Here is a 20,472-nt window from a genome sequence, read left to right on the forward strand (position 1 = left end):
ATGATGGCTTCCCATTAGGAGAGGTTCTCAAACAGAAACATTTTGTCTGTGCAGATTTTAAACCATGTGCTAGGTGCTAGGAGATGAGGGTTTCATTTTGCCTCATATTCTCTGAATTTATTTAGAAAACTTAGAAAGGAATCATAAAAATGTGCAGCCACAAGAAAAAGTGCCAGGATTGCATTTCTGAGATTAAAATGTTGCAATTTATTCAGCTGTGGAAAGGGTGACTCTGCATTCCACTGTAAACAAAATTTTTGGATGATGTGTACAGCTTGCAACTTTAGGTGGTTTTTATTACTTGTCTGAGTCAGCTGCTTATGTATCATAAATTGGAATGGTCTGGAGATAGATAATCTATTTTACACAGTAGAGTTTAGAGGAGTTTTCTATTTATCATTCTCCTTGCTTTAAAACATATATTAAAAAAAAAAAAATCAACCCCATGCCCATTGCTCATTTTTGAAGGACCTGTATCTTTATAGCTAGAGATTGTTGGAAGATGTTTACAGCTCTTAGGGTAGTGGCAGAATCATCCTGGAAGAATTTCAACAAAGGAAATAATTAAATTTTGGTACAGCTTATTCCTTCCTCACTTAGTTCCACAGTCCTGCTTTAAAAACACTCATCCAGCCCAAATTTGGATGATTTAAGTGTTGCTTATTGCTCCTTGATCTTGGATGTTCAAAAATTTGAATCTAATTGACTCTTTTCCACAAGTGGCTTAAATGCTCATTATAACAATAACATCTCTGTAAATAAATCATATTAATGTAGAGTGAAACATACATTGCACTATCCAGGACAACACCACAATGAGTTTTGGAATTATTATTTTTTTTACAGAGCAAAACATAGCAAGTCAGCAGGGTGGTTGAAAATAACTAGCTACATATTAGCATTTTTTGAGGGCAGATTTTTAAACAGTAGCTCAACAACATTCTGGAGCCTTTAAAAAAAATTACTGTTTATTTTAAGTATTAATTATGCCTGAGCAGTTTAGTCACAGATAAAACCACTGTGCCTTAGATGTAATTAATGGGTGTAATAAATTTGATATGTTCCCTGTTCTTTAGGTTGAGAAAGCTGTAACAATATTCTAGTTTGTGCTTGGACTCTTAATGTTAGTTTTGAATTTCCAGGCTTCCATCCCTAAGGCTCAGTATGCTGTGGCTGTTCACGTCTGTCTGGTGATGAGATTCAGCATTGTGTTTAACAGAATTGCTTCCTGTTTGTCTGTTTTGTTTTCTCTCCAGAGCACTTTGCTTGGAGCAGGCATATGTTTGTTCAGAGTGACAATTGCTGCTCTTTCAAAGTGAATTTCAAAGGTGTGACGTTTAACCCTCGTGTGCCGCACCGTTCTCTCACCAAACGAGACGCACACGTGGCATGTGGTTTCTGAGCTATGTAGGCACAGAAGGCTTTGGCTAAAGCACAGTGCATCCATAAATAACCCCAGAAAAAGAAGGTGAAGTGCTGTGAGATGTCCAGTCACTGCCTGTGCACAGTGGGTCACATCTCCTCCTAGTGCTTTGCTCACAAATGCATGAAGTGCATGCTCCTTATCGCTGCATTCAACATGGATAAGTTCCCAGTCCAGTGACGTGATTTGTTCCCTGCCAGGGTGGAAGGAGACTTGTCTGATGCAAGCTTTGTTTCTTACTTTGCAGATAACCTAAATACAATATCCATATTCCAGCATTTATATAGGAAAATTAAAATAATTCTTCACATGGAAGGGACACGCAATTTTTTTTTTGCTCTCCAGTGTTAGAATGTTCTAGAAAACAAAGCATTTGAAACTAATTTGTTCTCGAAATCCATTAGTTCCTCAGAAGCACAGGGAAGGGGAGATTGAACTCAGTCTGTGTGCTGTTAAGCTGTTGGACTCACAGCAATTTAACTGAGCTATTAAACATTGTGCAGATTGTAAGTCTGAACAGACATATTAAATGAACCAAAATCCATAACCAAAACACTCAGAATATATTTTTCTTTAATATATTCCATGACTTTTCTTAAAAATAAAGTCATTAGATATAAATCCTAGGTAATCTGTCCTTGAGTAACCTACACTAAATGAGAGGTGAAGGATGGAGAGGATCAAAAACATGTTAGCTATTGATGAGGGGTGACAGGTTCTAATGATCCATCTTGGGGGCAGAAAGGTTCTGAACTTAATTTCACCTCATAATACCCACATAAGAATATAACCTGCACTTCCTGAGTTGCTGTCATGTTCTGGGGTCTTTTTTGGAGATGCTCCATTTGTTATGTGTGTGAAATATATCTTAAATTAAATGTGGTCCGTGGTGAAATACAAGAGCCAGCAACTGAAAATAATCTTCTTCTATATAAATTAATCAGCAAAAAGAGTGCTCCCTGATCAAGTGATTGGCTGATCAAAGGAAAAGTGAATTGGCAAATTCATGTTTCAGAGAAACTTCCATCCTCTCCTGAACAGGAGCACCTGATTGAAAACGAAGTGTCTATTCTGCGCCGAGTGAAGCACCCAAACATCATCATGCTCATAGAGGAGATGGACACCCCCACAGAGCTCTACCTGGTGATGGAGCTGGTCAAGGTAAGGCTCAGGGGGCTTCATTTGTCTTGTTTGAATTCTCTGTGTTGGTGTGAAATTTGAGCACTATCCAGGAATGTTAAGATCTTGGGAGATATAATCAAATAAGGTTTCAGTGGCAACCTTCATTTTTTAATCATGAAAGTACACCTGTCAAGCAATTATATTAATGGGATTTCTCTCCAGTTTTAATTTGACTATTAACACAGATTTGAGGTAATTTTGCAGTGTGCACAGTCTAGAGGGAAGTGGATAGTGAGTTTTATGTCATGCCTACAATGTGCAGGGGTGATAGTGATATGCATATGAACACTTGAATTTATTTCACTGTTCTCATTGTTTAATGATTTGATTTAAAGAAATGAATTCTCTCTAATGAATTTATCTTAATAGGCAAGACAAATAGATTAAACTCAAGTGATTTTCATCCTGGAAAACCAAAACTCAGAAGATCTCACCCATTTTGGTAATATCAAACAGTTCACCAGAGAATGGATGCTGCTTTCATACATGTACAGAGAAAACACAAATATTCATTTTGCTGTCACCTTGTGAGCCAAATAAATGGGTAGCATCAGGTTCTAGTTGTGCATTCTCTTGTCTGGGTTCTGTACATGCATAGCAACACTGCACATCAGCTTGATTAGCATGTCAACTACAAATAACATACAGCAAAAGCAGCACTGCTCATTTTTGGAGCAGCACTTCTTATTTCTGACTCAAGCACTGTTACATTCAGGAGTCCCCTCTAGAATGGTTGCCAGACTGGGAAGCCTCTAAAGAAAGCATGTAGTTGTTGAATACATAATTTCTGTAGCCCACTTATCCTTCTTCCTTTCTGGAAGTTATTTTTATACCATATAGGCTTTTTAGGGTTTCAAGACTTTATTTTTTTATGTTTTAATTCACCACCATCTTGGCCTGTATTTCCTGAATTGCTGCTTCTCTTTGGTGTGCATTGAAATTCTTGGAATGCCACCCACAGCTCAGACAGATCACTCCTACACATGTATCCAGGGAAACCATCATGGAGACACCCACATGAAATTTGTTGCAATGACTGAAAATGCCGCATCAGTAACTCACTCAGACATTGCTGTGTATTCCCAGAGGAACAGGGCATCCATAAACAGAGCTTGACACATTCAGAAATCACCTGGAGGTTCTGCACTTTGATGTATCTCAATCACTGTATTCATTTATGTTGGAATGTGTTTATCTTTTTTCTCTCCTTCAGCTATATTTATTCGGTATTTCTTGCAATATCTGCAGAAATTTGAATTTGCTGAATATTTGTTAGTTATGAGGGGGTTCTTTTATTTTTGGGCTAATTTATTTTAGGCTTTATTCAAAATCAGGGCTGTTTTTCAATATGCTGAAGGTATTATACTGATAAGATGAAGAAAAGTGATGCTGTATGCCTGTCCCTGTAGGTAATATAAATGAGTGATCAAAGGTAGGAAGAGCAGTAGGAAAAAATCTGTGATTTGTCCAAGCTCAGACACAAGAAGCCTGGAATACAGTTATGAATTTAATGCAGATGACCAAAGACCCAGTCTGGTATCTTGGTGACAAGATCATCTTTCTGCAAAATAATTTTTTTTTTTTTTTTCTGTTTAACTGTAATTTGAGCATGTCTTTTGTGAAGGAAGATTATACGTGTTTGTTTAGGGTTTGTTTTTTCTTTTAACAACCTTAATTATTTTTTAAAGAGTGATTTTTTTTCCTTTCCATTACATAGGGAGGAGACTTATTTGATGCCATCACTTCATCTACAAAATACACAGAGAGAGATGGGAGTGCCATGGTCTACAATTTAGCCAGTGCTCTCAAATACCTGCATGGTCTCAACATTGTGCACAGAGACATCAAACCAGAAAATCTTCTGGTATGTCCCATCTATTTTCCAGTATTTTCTCTTATTTTGTTCTCATTAATGCAAATGCTTGTGTATAAGGAGCACAGCAGAGAATAGCAGGCATATTAATTTAGAATAAGTATGTATAAAGTAAATCTTCTGCTGTGAGATAACAATCACCGTAACGCAGGAGAGCTGTGCTCAAACCTGTCCTTAGACCTATCTTTATTTACATTTTGATTGGCTGCCTTTTGGATAAGCAGGTGTAGTGTCTCACAAAACAATTAATTTTAAAGTTATGTCAATGAATTATTTATCAGGTTGCAAGTGGGATAAAGGTGGGCTGAGAGCCATTTCTTCCATTTCTTTGAACAATCCTATGGTTACCATCTGAAGCCAGTGGTTTTTTCCTTTCACTGTAACTGTAGGATCATCTTTCTGATGGTTTACCAGTATTCTGGCTGGGAATTAACCCTTTACATAGGTTTATTCTTTTCCTAGGCAACTGGCTACTTTTGTTTTCAGCAGAGACATAAAACAGCTGTGTTGACAAGAATTACCATGAAGTCTGCTTTGGGAACTATTTATGCCCTGCTCCACAGAGGGCATCATTCCCATTCTGTCCACAGAATGGGATCAGTGTGTGCTGGCTGTCCTGCTTATATGCAAAGGGTACACTTGTGCATTACATGTTGGATATTCAGTGTCATGCACTGAACAAACAGGGCCATAATCTCCCCTGCTTGAGGCTTTTCTTAAAATCTTCTGTGGTGTTTGTCAGTCCTGTGCAGTGAGTTTGCATTGAGAGTAGGAGTCAGTTTATCCCAGACTGGATTTTGAGCTATTACAAGGACAGGGCTAGAAGCTAAAAATATTTCCTAATTAATAGTCAATTCTTGCCCCAGTAATTCCACTGACAGTGTTTAGCAATTTAAATAAACCCTCAAATAAATTAGATTGTTTAGCAAAAAGCAGTAGGGTGGGGGGGCGAGGGGGGGAGGCTTCTCCTGGAAAATGTTGTCGCAGCAACATGGCACTTGAGAGAGAAAATGAAGGTGGAAGTCTCACATACTATTATTGCATCTCCAAACACAGACAGTCTAAAGAAATTTTAAGCTCTCATTAGTGATTGAATCAGTTATAAATAGGCACAAATGCCCTTTCTGCCTAGAAAGCCTAAAGAGATTACTCAACAGATGCAAATCTTACTGTGATTGACAGCAGCAGAATGTTGAGATAACATCCTGGTGTTGAATGTAAATGCAAATAATTCCCATCAACTGCTACCTGTAATTGCACATAGTTAGGTTTTTTGCACGGGGTCATCCAGGCTGTCTGGATGAGAATTACATTCCCTTTGCTAGTCATGCATTTAAAAAATGCAAACCCTGGGAGTAATAGCTGATATGAAGGTGGTGTATAAAGGAGAACAAGTGTTTCCATTACTGATATGAATTACACAGGGGAATGAAGAAAGGTATTGGAGTGCTCAGTTGTTTGATGAAGGCAAATAAATTCAGCCATTCTGGAGATTATGGGGTCCCCCATTCTAGATCCCTTTGAAATCATGTTAATATGAACATTTCACTTTAAGAGAAAAACGGAGATGAATTTATTAGGGGGATGTTTCCTTTCTGTTGGTCTGGTTTATCCCTGCCAGCAGTTATCACTGTTGCATAGCACTTTTCTATCAAAATTCAGCTCCTTTCATCAATGAAATGACTCTGTGCTAGATTGTTTACGGGCCTTTTGGTAAGGTGCAGTTGGGTCTGCACAGAAACCCAAACTGCACTTGCCTAGACCAAGCACAGGGAAGACATTTGCTGATGAAATTGCCCAGTATGCTGACTAGATTGATGCTAATTTAACAAGATGTTAAACAAATCTGATTGTAGCTGCCAGTCCCATTTTAAACTCTAGGTCCCAGTCAAATGAAAGTAGAGTATTATATTTTACTGAATATATTTAAAACTTCTCAATATTCAATAACTGGGTTTTCTTTTCCACCTCTAGTTGCTTGAGGCTCTGTCATGGTCTGACCTACATAGCTGGTAGGCAGCTCCATTGAACACTTGCTCCAGCTGCAATCAATGGGAATATAATTTTTTCTCTTTCCCTACAGGGCTGTGGAAATTACCTCTTTCTCCCATCTTCTTGGTGTGGTAATGATGATTTCCCATATAAATTAGAGGATATAAAAATGCAGATGTTCTTTTCCTCATTCTGTGTTAATTTTTCTGATTCTAGGTGTGTGAATATTCAGATGGAACCAAGTCTTTGAAGCTTGGAGACTTTGGACTGGCGACGGTGGTCGAAGGCCCTTTGTACACTGTCTGTGGGACACCCACCTATGTGGCTCCAGAAATCATTGCAGAGACAGGGTGAGCATGACTGCCTACAACACAGACTTGGAAACAACTATTTTTGGCAGGTTGTAAGATCTAAATGCTCCAACAGGTTGGCCCTCCATTGTTTTGTGAACAAACCACTCATAGGCACCATTTCCAGTTCCGAGGCCAATATCCTTGCTTTGCCTGCTCCTAGAATTCACTTTTGCCTCCTCCCCCACCTCCCCAGGACCAGCTCTGGTGCAGTGGAGTACATTTGTTTGTACTCCCTGCCTCACTTGAGCATCCAGAACCCATTGTACCGCCTGTGACATCTGCCTGGGGAAGAACAGACAGGCAAAACACAGTGTTTGCATTAGAAATGGAATCATTTATGTTGGTAGAGGCTCCAGAGGTCACCTAGTCTAAACCTGTTCTCAGGACAGTTGTAATTAGATCATGTTGTTTCAAGTGACCCTTTTGGGTGACACATCCTGTTTGATAACAGTTGAGCAACCCCAACTCTGTATTTAACAGGTCATTGCATAAATACAGAAAAAAATTTGTGAAATGGGGAATTTTCACCCAATGGCAGATTTTCACAAGTCCTCTCTCCTTTTAGACCTATGAGAACTCTATTCCATGCTCTGGCTGACTCTTGACATAGCTGTGACCACTGAATTTCCTGATGGAGGGAGGTTTTGTTGTGTTGTTTCACTGCTTGTTCAGTGCATTTTGTTGCATTGAGAAACATTTCACAGCTGCAGTGAGCTCCTGTGTCAGAGGGCACCTCATCTGCATGGTAGAAGTTTTGACAAACTGAATCCACTGAATAGGGGAAAAGGCCTCTTTTTGACCTCCAGTGTTTTAATTCTTGTGCTTTAAAAGAAAAATGAAGCTCCTCTTCTCTGTGTTACTCACTGGAGAGGCTGGAGAATTGGTGTGTCTTGTTGCTTAGCAACACATGATAACCTTAGAGAGAGTTATTTCACTGTAGGGACTGAGAAGGCACATCCTTGTCTTTAATCATTAGTGGCTCTGGATTGGGAAGCCTGGATACTGACTTGGGTTTGAGTATATTCAGAAGACCTTGGAGAGCCTTGAGGCTTATGGTAAAGAAAAAAAAAAAAGAAAACCATAGAATTGTGGTTTCTTAAAGACTATAAAGGTGTGAAGAAAGATGCTCAGGTACAAAAGACATCACCACATCACCAACAAGTAACTTAGCACAGATTCTCGAACAGTTCTGTCAGTGTCATTTACTTTTGATTGGAATGACTTTTTTTTGTTGTTGATTCAACACAAGTAACACAGCCTTGTTTTCTCAGGTATGGCTTAAAGGTGGATATTTGGGCTGCAGGTGTGATCACGTACATCCTGTTGTGTGGATTCCCACCTTTTCGCAGGTGAGTGTCAAAGGGAAAACAGCAAAACGAATCAAGTTCTTTCAGAGCACGTCTGACCTTGCTCCCTGAAGGAGGCATCCTGAGGGTGAGGAATAAAGGTGGATTAGATTGATGTGTTTTCCCTACGTTTTTAAGTGGTTTTCATTTGTTCCCCATTTTAGGTTTTGGGATCACTTTTATTCATTTGTTTTCCTACGGGGGCAGGTGTTTTAGTGCTGTGTGGGGGCTGTGAGGGCAGAGCCGCTTCTCCTTTTGTCTCCATGCGGATCCCAGCTCCGCCATCCACGGACACGCGCTGCCCTCTGCCGCTGGCGCTGGGGCGCGGCAGCTCCCGGAGAGCGGCACTGGGAAACCAGGAGAGGGGAAAAATGTGCTTATCCTGCCTTTTCAACCTTCTTCGTCCTCTTGGGAAGTGTCAAGCTGAGCGATGAGGTTTGCAGACATCATCTCAGAGTCAGGCTACGTATGGGTTCTACTGAAAGTCAAATGGTTTTGTTTTTCTTTTTTGCCAGAGAATGAGAAGGAATTAGCACACTGTAATAGGGAATTCTCCTCCTAACATATAAGTTACTGTTACTACAGGGCCTTTATGTTCATTTTTGCAGCAAAATCCTTAACAAAATACTTAGGTTTTAGCTAAATCACCGCACTGAATGAAAATATTTTGCAAACAATACAATTATTGTTGATGGGAAAATACTAGTTCAGGTGTTTGGGTTTTTCATATTGTTTGTTCATGTTTAAAGCTGAAAATGTGTTTTGAAAGATACATTGTGCATGCAAATGTATTCTTTGGTTAGAGTTTTGGGGTAGGGCACAGGGAATATCCATATCATGCTAGTAAGATGGTCATGAGTGAGATTAATAAATGTGTGTTAATAATGCAGTCCCAATTCCAGTGGAAGAGTTACCTCAATGTATTGGCTCAGAAGAGCTATCACTGGATAAACTTGCAAATTATGCATGTCTAGTAGTTATTAACATAATTTCTGTTCCATCCCCAAATCAACTTAAAGTTCCCCATGACAAAATGGCTTTTTATCTCATAACATTTTTTTGTCACTGCTGTTTTACAGTGAAAACAACCTTCAGGAAGACCTCTTTGATCAGATACTTGTGGGGAAGCTGGAATTTCCCTCTCCCTACTGGGATAACATCACTGATTCAGCAAAGGTACTGATATTTCTTCCCACCTGAAAACAGCATTTCTGATAAGCAGAAATGTGCAGCCTGTGCTCAGTTGGGAAGGCAGCCTGAAGGATCCAGAGCAGCCTCTTCCCCGGTGTCCCCAGCTGCTGTGCCTTTTTAGTTGGCACTTAATAGTGCCTAAGGCAAGCTCAGGTGTTCTGCCTGAGCAAGGGCAGCAGAATGCCAGCTGCATTCAGGGAACATCACATGATACCCAGTTCCCTTCATGATGCACTTAACAGCAGGTTCAGTGCTTCAGCTGTAAAATAAAGGTGTCTCTGAATTTTTCCCTCCTATCACTCTTTAAAAAAGAAAAATTATTGCTTTGTTTGCAATTCACAAACATTGGATTGGAGGCAGTTGGCATTTCTTCCTGCTTTTCTTGTGGCATTTATTAGAGCTTTTCAAGATGTGTGGCCATTGCTAATTGTCACTGCCAGCAGTTCTTCTGTGATCATTGCAGTTTTGTTTAAAATCATTGTTTCTGTAGGACAAAGATCCAAATTGTAAGCTCCACTTCTCAGATTAAGTCACTAAAGTGCTCTGAACAGTATCTGAGGATATGCTAGCAAGTGGATCCACTTGGCTCTCCAGCCAATGAGAAGTTGAACGTTTTTTCTGCATTTTTCTGCATTTGCCCATGGGTGTTTATCCATTTACCATTTCCCTAGTCCCAGTCATCTCACACATTTCCAGACATGCATTCTGAACAAACAAGGTCCTCAATCTTGGTATTCAAAGTGATGTCTCACTTCAGACTTCCAAAGACTAAATAACTTGGCTGGCTGGGAAAGCTCTCAGTTAGGTGTTTTGTTATCATCTGCTTGAAGAAACCATTTCCCAAAACTGAAGCAAGGGACAGTCCCCTTGAAATAATCTTGATAGGTATGAAGATTGATAATTTGGAGGCTATAAAAGGTTTTTTGAGGTGGGGGACTTGCTCAATATCTTTTATTCTTCTGCAGCAACACAGAAGGAGAAGTGTTTTCAAATAATTTCATCAGTTTCTTGACTTTCAGATGCAGATTCTTGTCTCTGATTTGTGTTTTTTATGTAATGTTACTGATTGCATGTGCACTGCCCAGAGAGGCTCTCATCTCTCCCACATTTGTTTTTTTTTTCTGGTATGTGCATGAATATATAGAGAACAAAGTAGAATATTAGAGGTGATTTTTTAACATTTCTTTTTCATTTGTTTTCAACAGACTCAGTGAAACATAAGTACAGTGAGTAAGTTGATATCAAACACACTGCCTGGCAGACCCTTAATCCTAAAGGGCAAATTTAAGTTCCACTTAAGTCACACTGGTATCACTGTGTCTGGTATCAGCTGGGATTGTTTTTTTCTCATCCAGATATCAAGGAGATTCCACTGAGAAGAAATGGGTGCAACAGTATTTTCAGTTTTAATATCCTTTCCCATTCTCTTCAAACCCCTCTTTTTTTTTTTTTTCTTTTTCAATGAAGGAGCTAATCAGCCTGATGCTACATGTGAATGCTGAAGCCCGGTACACAGCAGCACAGATCCTAAGCCATCCCTGGGTGTCAGTGAGTAAATCACATTTCACTTGTGTCTAACTTGACATTAAACCTGTAAATCTAACCATTAACATGTAGTGTTCAGAAGCAGCAGTACAATTAGCAAATATAACACCTAATTTACTATAGACACTAAGCTGATGCCTTCCAGGTCCTTCATCTTCTCAGGCAGCCGGAAAGGGAACACCAAAGTGCGTTGCTTATTGATTTAAAATCAATTAATTATTAAAAAGTACTGGGTTTACATGGACACAGTCAATGCTTATTTTCAGACATGGTCTAAAATAAGGACTGAATATGATCTGTGGAGTTCCCTGACACAAGAGAAGACAACTATTAACAAGTGTATCAATGGATAACAGCTTCTCTCAAACATATTTATGATACTTTATAGCACCTCCAGACTTAGGACAGCGGTGGGTCATTTAAAGGGGTGATTTGAAAGAAATACAAGTGAGAAATATGCTTTTCATTTTTAAGATTATTTCAAGCATGTTTTTTTTTAACTTGCTTGAATCAAACCTCCAGCTTGTAATTGTGGGACAAATCATCGCACTGGAAGTGTCACATGTCATTTTAAGAAATAGACGTTCATTCACAAAACAGTGAGTGATTGCTCTGTTCCTTTCCTCTGGCATTGTCTCTCATGTAGCAGAGTGTGTTCACCTTTGGACTGCCTGTCTGAATATTTACTATGCACTAAAAAGAAGAAAGTACCTGATGATAAAAAACTTTTTCATTTTTTCCTAACTTGAATATTGTGTTCCTTCTTACACAGGATGATGCTTCCCAGGAGAATAATATGCAAGCTGAAGTAACAGGTAAACTGAAGCAGCACTTTAATAACACCCTACCCAAGCAAAATAACACATCTGCTGGGGTTTCTGTCATCATGGTAAGAAAAATGAACATTTTTATACATTGATAGTATACTCTGCATATTTTCCTAACAGTGATCTATGAGCATGTGTGGTGCAAGAATAGCAAACCCAAAATTAGAACAGTCTCTAATTCTAGTCTTTATTGATGTATAATGTGGATTGTCTCATCATTGCTTGGGTGCTACCCAAGAGATAAAAAGGAGCTTTCAAGCAGAAACATGTGAACACTAAGTAGGTATATGTTAAGATGAAGTTTATTAACAATTTGAAATATTTCATTATAAAAACCGTGGTGTTTTTTCATCATACTGCCCACCTAGTTAAGTAGGGTCTTCCTCTATGCCTGACCAAGTATTACTTCATCTTGAGCATAGTGTTGTTCAACTCTACCTGTGCCAGGAAATGAGGCTCCATTCCAGAAACTTCCTTTCTTTCTGATCTTAGTGGGGCCCATCCTTGTCTGATGCAAGGATGGACACTGCACACAAAATGTATCTTCAGTAAGTTAAAGTAAAACCATCCATGGTAACATTACAGGGACTTCCACCCTCACCCTCCCATTAGTATTAATTACTCTCAAAGTCCAGCCCACATATATTAACACAGAATTTAAATTTAAATTCTGAGAGCCAGTAAATTTAAATAAAATGTTCTTGCAAATAAATTTGTGTGAGTTAAATAAGCAAACAAGTTAAATGTAGGAAAAGTGATAACATAAAAATGAGTCAGGAAATAGATTTCAGGTTCATGCTCTTGTCTACATTTCATTTGACAGTTTGACTTGACAGTTTGAGAGGGACTTCAGAGCTTCATTCTTTATACTGTTGAGACTATGGATAAGCCTGAAGCTGAAAACTGGTATAAAATGCACTATATGTAATAAGAGCAATTTTAATTCTAACTCTTGGCCCCTCTCCAACTTGCATGCCACTTCAGCCTGTCTCAGATCTCTGACACAGCGTAGCTTCTGGCTTCTTATTGGTGTGGGTTTTTTCTATTAGCTACTGACACTCCTTCAGCCAGGAAAGTTCACCTCATTTTACCTTTTCCTGCTTTATTTCCTTCTAACAGGTATGGAAGGATGTAAATGCATAATTATTAATTGCTGAATGCAGCTCCCAGTTAATGCTGAAAGGAAAAGTAAAACCTTGTTCAAAACACTGTGATCTAATGAGGGTTAAGCCCCCAATTTGTTATTCTTGCCCTGGTTCACCTCGAGCTTTACCTTTGTGTTCAGAAATTCTTCACTTGCTCCAGCACTCATTGCTTATCAACATTCAGCTTCAGACAAGCACACTGTGTAACTCTCGTGTATTGCAGTGCATTGCTCTCTCTCAGTCCACCAGCACATTCACTGGAGCCCCTTTAGCACCACCTCATTCCAACACTGTCACCTGGCCCATGCAGATAATACCATCCTGTGGCAGATAAGTAAAACTGCACATCCCGAGTTCAGTGTCCTTGCACAGGAGGCTCCTGCTGCCCCCAAAAGCATGTTGCTCTTAATTCAGTACTGATTTTTTTTTTTTTTTTGTCAATTAAAAAATGTTCTGTAAATCTAAATTTGTTGCAATTGTCTTAGTTCTGCTTAAAGTAAGTCTAGTTTCTGTCCCTTGCTTCCTTCCTTTTTTCCTCCTTTCCCAATGCCTGCATTGCTTTCCTCTGAGTAGGTCCAAGGCAATGGTACGTACTAACGGCGATGCTTTGTTCTGCTGCACAAAAAGTACATGGTCTCCATTCGTAACAAGAAAGGAGAAATAACTAAGCCAGTCTGAAGTGGAAAAAGTTGTACAGCCACACCAAACCAGCAAAGGCATACCTTTTAAACACTTAGGAAAAAAGCATTCTGGCTTGAGTGATGCATATCTGAAACAGGCTGAGCAAACGCCAATAAAACCATTTTTTTCTTCCTCAGACACATCTTGATCTATTCTCCTTGGAGTCATTTTGTGCACATCTATAGCTCACTGTATTTAAAAACAGCTAAAAAAAGATGAGAACCCTTTGAAGAGAGAAGGAAAGAACTAAACTACTGAACTGAACATTGTTTCTATTTAAAATAAACATTTCAGTTGACACTACCTTTAGAGCTAGACAGAAGATAATCATGTTATACAATAAAGATGTTGCTAATTTCTTAGCAACAGTAAAATTAGAAAAATTGCATTACATACAAATGTATTACTGCTATGAGGATAGCACAGGAGAAAATCACTGTCAGCATGAACTGAAAGCATGTCCTTCCCCTTTTAAATAACTTTACCTGCCACTGAAATAGCAGAAACCCCTATTTACAACTTTTTCCAGCAAGAAAAAAGGCAATGCAATGGTGTCTTGATAATGATAAAACTAGTGATGATAGACCATCACTAATCTCAAAAGCCCACACCCAGTTCAGTTGCTCCTTTCCTTGCATGCTCCCTTCACAGTGCTGTCTGTCAGTAGCAGAGAACTTAGTTGTGGATTATGGAATTTTCTCCTTGTACCTCTATGCAGGGGAGTGATGTCACTTGAGTTAAAAAAAAAAAAAACAAAACCAAAACAACAACAAAAAAGGAAAATCCCTTGTATCTGCTGTCCTTGATGACTTTGATACAATAAACACATCTGAAAAAAAATGAACCATAATAAATTTGATTCATGTCAGAAAATTATTGTAGTATTAAATACTTCAGTGAATTGTGTATTAGTCAAACCCAACTAAAAACACAGAAATTTTCACATTTGTAGAGCAAGTCCTATCAAAAAAATAACTGTCTGAGGAAAAGGCAGAGTACTTCTCCTTTACAATTAGCACATATCCTTTAGAGGACATGGAAATTATTGTCTTCAGTAGATGTACCACATACTTAAGGTAATCCACCTATTCAGTATGGAATTCTGAGTTTTCATTACAACCTGTTGCTCTCTTCTCCTGTGAACTCAATTTTGAGTACAGAATTCAGAAATTATGCCACCATGAGAGGTTATTTGCCTACTCTCACCACTAAGCAGAAAAGCAAGCCTTTTTCCTGAAGAAAAAAATGTTTAGGTTTCCATCTGTCACCTTCCCCAGGGCTCCCTTTATGGACTGTATGGTTTGTTACAGGAATTGTAGCACTGATTCTCAGTAAGCATCACCTGATTCCTTGTGTCTGCAAAAACACGGGTACATAAATTTTGCTAACAGAGAAGGAACGTGTCATAGTAACTATCACAACCACTCGTGCCATCTTTCTTTCCACATCAGACTTGCAAGACAAAAATTTTAAACCTTCAATGCCATGGAAAGCATACATCTGGAGGAGAAATTTTCCTTACATTTCCTAAAGTAATCACAAATCACAAAAATGATGACATTCATTATATAAAAGATTTCTCGTGTTATTTCTCCTTTTTGCCCTGGCTGTATTGCATGCAGTTTATGTCTTGTAGATTGTTTTAACCCTTAAGACAGGGCTGTATTTAAGTGCTGTTTCATGTTTTGCCTTGGGTTTGTTTTGTTTGTTTGTAGAACACAGCTCTAGATAAAGAGAGTCAGATTTTCTGCAGCAAGCGCTGTCAGGACTCTGGTAGAGCTGGAATGGAGAAAATTTCTGCAATTGCTGCTGCAGCTGCTGATCCTCGTGTGGCTGGGTCCGAGCCCCTCCTCCCTGCTGCTCCTGAGCCACTCCGGTCCCCCACGCTGCCTTCTCCTGAGCTTGCTGGGGATCAGCCTGGTGCCTAGGACTGGGGAAGACAAATCCAACTGAAGCTCCCCACACTCTGGCCACAGTTTTCTTCATTTCCTGTGACTGTTTTCAGTTTGTGTGCACCTCTCATGGCAAGCCCCAGCTGGGTCTGATCCTCTCTCAACACAGTGGGTGAATGAACCACATCTTGGGAACAGCAGTAAGGGAAAGACTCTGGCAATGTTAGGTGGTTTTTTTAAGTTCTCTGTGTTAATTATTAATTCCATTTCACACAGCCTTGGGCTCTAAATAGACTAACTTATGGTGTAGCTAACCATATTTTTATATGAGCAGTGAGGTGGGGAACAGTTACCTGGCCTCGCTTCCACCAGCAGGCCCTGTTCTGTTCTTCTGATGGGAATTCTCAGAGAAGTGGGAGAGGCAGACAAAGGAAGCAAACTTCTATTTGCCTTCAATTCCAATGCCTCTATTTTTAGCCAAGTTTCTACTAGACTTGAAGAGGCAAATTATCACAATTTTTTTAGTGGAATAACTGTAAAATACCATGAGACAAACATTTGGAGATAGAGAGAGAAGGATGGTTGTTTTCCATCAAGTTTGTTATCTGATTTGCAGGCAGGGTAGTGTTTAGATAATATGAATTTAAATAAAGTAACTTGGGATGTAAACATGAGCAGTGGACATTTATTTGTTACGAAGACTGGAGTGAAGGAAGCATTTTTGCTTTAGCCATTTTCTATCCTAACCACAGGTGTCCCATCCACACCTTTCTCCAGGGTCAGACTACCTGTTAGATAAAATAAAATTACTTTGGGCCTGTGAAGGGAAAGCCTGCTGCATGTTATCCAAGCTATGATGAACTGAGCAGCTCCTGATTCTAGGACAAGATGATAGAGGAGCTACCATCAATAGCCATCAGAGGTTTGTCAGTGCTATCCCCCTATTCACCTGGTGCAGGCACTGGAAACCAGGATTGGGAGGCAGCTCTCCTTAATCGTCAGTCACAAAATAGACAAGGTTTTCTCTTTACCGTAATGCTTAGTTCAATAGAGTATGTATTCGGCTTAATCCTTTTCCTTTGCTCGTTCTTATTCATTGGTCATAGTTCATTTTTTTCTCTTAGCTATACTTTCTACTAGAATTGTAAGAGAAAGACCTGCAATAAACTTTCTTCATTAAAAAAAACAAAACAAACCACAGAAAGTCATTAATTTCTTTGAGAACTCAGTTATTTTGTCAGTGACACTGTTGTCTTATTCCCCCTGGAGAGACTGAACAATTAGATGCCTATCAAAACAACTTAATAGAATTAATTTGAGGGATTCCCATAAACTTCATTGTTTTGAGGTTCATTGCTTCCTATGAAAGCTGTGATTAAACATGATTGCTTTACCTTTTGAAGAGATTTAAAGATCAGAAAGTGCCAACTGATAACTTAAGGCCATGGTGGCTGAAAGATGTACAACATCTTGGCAAAAAAAATGGTTTTAAAGGTAGCAAAACATGGCATGTCTTAAACTAGAATAAAAAGGTTGGGCTACAACGAATCCTTGTTAATTAACTTTGTTATGGGTTCCCTAGAGTAAGTTCAGTATACTTGAAGAGTATGGGAATAGCCTTTCTGTAAAATAATTTGCTTTTTGGTACAGTGCAAAAAGCTGAAGCCATCACTCCAACCTTAATCAGAAGAGAAACTGGTGAGAATCTGTAGCTGGCTGCCTGTGTGGTTGGTGATTTCTGCAACACATCTCAGACTCAGCTAAAGAAAGGATGTGGAATGTCAGCTGGAGCAAGCTAATCAGCCCCCACAGCAAAGAGCTGTGCTTTTCTCTCCAAAAGAGCTGAACTGAGAGATCAGCAGAGAGGGAGCATCAAGCAAATTATGAATCCTGGGTAAAGTTTTGTTTTTCCTAAGAGGATGGATTCACCTATGAAGAAAAAAAAAATGACATGGATTGGCAAGGATATCCAACAAGTTGTGTTGCACAAATAATTATGCATCTATAACAGAAAGTATCATCATTTGCTGGGTCAACAGCTGGCAGTTCTAAACTATTGCCTTGTCTCATGGAAGAAGAAAGTTAAGAGAAATACCCTGAATTCATGTTCCTAAGTTCATGACTGATCAACATCTAAACAGTCTTAGACAAGTGTTTTGCCTCACAGAGCAGAGGCAGGTTCCAAAATGCCTATTTAAAAATAGTGATGACAGCTGGAAACGATAATCATATGGCAAACAATCAGATTAAAATATAGGATAGCTGGGAAATTCCCCAACTCTTTGTGTGACCTTAGGAAAATTATAGCACTACTCCATGCCTTAAAATAATTCCACGTAAGTTCAGTCTGTTAACAGGTGCAGGAGATATCACACTTTAACATAAAAATAAAATAAAGATGTGTTGGTCGACACTAAAACACTTAATGCAGGTCCCTAAGTATCAGATTTGGTTTCTTACCTGCTGCACTTTCATTTAGTCCTTCTCTTGTAGAACTACAATTGCTGCTGGAGGAAGACGGTTCACAGTTGTTTTTTTACTGTTACATAGAGAAAGAAACTATTATAGCAAACAAGTTACTTACTTTTCAGAAAGGACTGTTACAAATGCTCCACAGTGACAGCTCTACTGCTACCATGCCCACATTTTAAGAAATTAATCATTAAAAAAAATCTTTTAAAATATCCTAATCTTTCTAGGTCCTTTGTTCACAAAAGTCCAGTGAGCCATTCCTGCAGTTCTAGATTTAAAGTCCCAAGACTGAATCTTCTGCCATAAATCAGCAAAACACTGCATCCACTGATTGATTCCCATCAATATTTTACCCTTGTAGACAATTACCCCCATTCTGGAACATCAAAAATTATTTAAAATAATTCTCAAATTATATTAATGAAGATGCTGTTTCATGGTATTACTTTCATCAAGTATTGACTCATTCTTAGCAACTAATTGTCAAGAATATTTACACTGGCCAGCAAATCCCATTTAACCCTGGTTTTCACATCTTCCTTCCAGTAGTCACTGGTCTAATTATTATAGCTTGGTAGCATAGATCTACTGATTCCTTCACTTTTACATAAATATATGTATTTATCAATCAGTCATCTTTGGTTTTATCAGTTTTTAAATGGGAAGTTATATTTTGCATTTACTCATTTTTATCTTCCAAGCTACATCCAAACAGCAATTGGAAAGAAGCAGAAATGCACAAAACTAGCAACCTACCCAAAATGCTCATTAAGTAAAACTGATGGTTTTAAGATGACATAAAAGACAAGCAAATCAAACTCTCCTACTTGCAGTCAGCTTCAATGTCTAAAGCACAGAAATAGGTATTTAGTTGAGCTTTTCTGTCAGGGGATCATTCTAGCAGGATTTTTGTTTTCTTTTTGAACTAAATTAGCATCATGAAAAAAAAAATAATAGGGCAGGGACTGGTAGCTGCAGCAACAATCCACTAGGAAGCTGTTGTTTCTGTTCATTATCATATTTTTGTTTACAAAGAGAATTTGGATTTTAAGTGCCTTTACTTCCTTTGGAAACAGTAAGCCAAGAGTGTGAATCGTGCAAGGTGCAGGTTTCAAAGAAGTACCAAAAACTGTTCCCTCCTCCCCAAAATAATAGGTGAGATAATTATCAATTAATGGGAAATACTGAAGTGTACAGCATTTAACTGCTGTATGTTTAAACACTGCTTACATTACACTACTTGTGTTGTTTCAAATGGTCAGATTTTGGTTTTTGCAGCTACAGAGGCTTGAAAAAAGTATCCCTTGCACACAGGATAAGCAAGGTAAAAAGCAAAATGGCAGAGCAAGGTACAAAGTCATTTCCGTTCCTGGACATTGCTATTCCTGACTGCACCAAAGTCTCACCACAACTAGACTGAGCTGTGCCTGCAATATTTTTAGCTCAGAGCTCACACAGTAGCAAGAAAAATACTAGGATAACTTGAAGATAAAAATAAAAGAATAAATTATCACTTCTCAAACATCCATTTATCAAACAGCAAGTATCACATTTTGGAAACCCCCTTTTGTCTATTTCCACACAATGCAGCATCATTTCCAAAGCACACACCAAAATGTCTTTATTTAGCTGACTATATGATGCAGTCCTGGGGCAGTTGTGTGCAATTGCAGATTTTACTAAATACACACGTCTCTTTGTTTTTAAGACTATGTTTTCCACTATTATCTCAATTAATTTACAAAAAAAAAAAAAAAAAGTAGTTTTATTTCCTACAATATATAAATAGTTGTGAAATATTTTACATTCCTTTTCTAACAATATGCTTCTTGATAATGTCTGAAAGTAAGCTGTTTACAAGTTAGAGTTTATTCTTTCAAAGTGTGTATGTTTTAATCTTTTTTCACCTCATGACAATGGTTGTATTTGAATTGAGGAGCTTTAGGTTAAACATAGTTGAAATTTCAGTATGCCTAAGCAAAATCTAAAACCATTTCTTAGGTTTATTTTTTTGTCCAGAGCTTTTAAAGAGCAGCTTTAAATTATGATGCATCATTAACTGCATTAGTTTACTGAAGAACGTAGGTTGGTTCTGCATAAAAGTAAACTGTTTTGGATTTCATGTAATGTTTTAATGGTAAATCCATGCAAGTGACTCATTTCAAGTGTTACACAAACATCCTAACTCTGTATGGGAGAGGCCTCACTGGTTTGGAGCAGCACTCTAAGAATGGCCCATTTCTGGTTCTGTTTAACGAGGATAAACCCAGTTTCTTAAGAACAATATAGTGATCTGTTGCTCCCCTTGAACTACTTCTAGGAGGAAGAAAAAAAAAATCCATTCCATAAGCACACTGAAATCTCTATGAATATGAAATTTAGGACATAAAGTGGAAAAACTACAATCTAGTCACATTACCTAAGCCATTCTTGTTCTATACAACTAACAGCAATCATGTCCTGAGTAAAGCTGCAATAAAATTCACTTCCCATTACCTTGGTATCAGATCAGCTCTTTGGGATATTTATCAGAAACAAAGTACTGCTGAT

General features: G+C 38.5%; 1 protein-coding gene and 1 long non-coding RNA gene across 6 annotated transcripts in view; one reads left to right on the top strand and one right to left on the bottom strand.

Annotated features, from left to right (window-relative positions):
• Nucleotides 1–16,645, top strand: part of DCLK2 (doublecortin like kinase 2) — a 79,990-nt gene extending 63,345 nt beyond the window's left edge. For 2 of the 5 annotated variants that reach the window (XR_015286930.1, XR_015286931.1), the window contains 9 exons: nt 2,465–2,584; nt 4,323–4,469; nt 6,687–6,820; nt 8,095–8,172; nt 9,249–9,345; nt 10,828–10,908; nt 11,678–11,794; nt 12,556–12,638; nt 15,274–16,645. Coding sequence is in view for 3 of the 5 variants with exons in the window: in XM_023926434.2 (XP_023782202.2) it covers nt 2,465–2,584; nt 4,323–4,469; nt 6,687–6,820; nt 8,095–8,172; nt 9,249–9,345; nt 10,828–10,908; nt 11,678–11,794; nt 15,274–15,486 (987 nt within the window). In the remaining 2 variants the exon portion in view is untranslated. Of the gene's footprint in view, nt 1–2,464; nt 2,585–4,322; nt 4,470–6,686; nt 6,821–8,094; nt 8,173–9,248; nt 9,346–10,827; nt 10,909–11,677; nt 11,795–12,555; nt 12,704–15,273 lie in introns of those variants that run through there. The other 3 variants (XM_023926434.2, XM_086889597.1, XM_086889598.1) reach the window with 2 other exon arrangements.
• Nucleotides 15,249–17,989, bottom strand: LOC147653159 (uncharacterized). The gene is made up of 2 exons (XR_015286935.1): nt 17,911–17,989; nt 15,249–17,379 (listed from the first exon to the last, which is right to left on the bottom strand). It is a non-coding gene; the product is annotated as an uncharacterized LOC147653159 (long non-coding RNA).
• Nucleotides 17,990–20,472: the final 2,483 nt, after the last annotated feature.

This window comes from Cyanistes caeruleus, chromosome 5 (genome assembly GCF_971803275.1).
Source record: "Cyanistes caeruleus chromosome 5, bCyaCae1.hap1.1, whole genome shotgun sequence".
In the NCBI taxonomy this organism is placed as follows: domain Eukaryota; kingdom Metazoa; phylum Chordata; class Aves; order Passeriformes; family Paridae; genus Cyanistes; species Cyanistes caeruleus.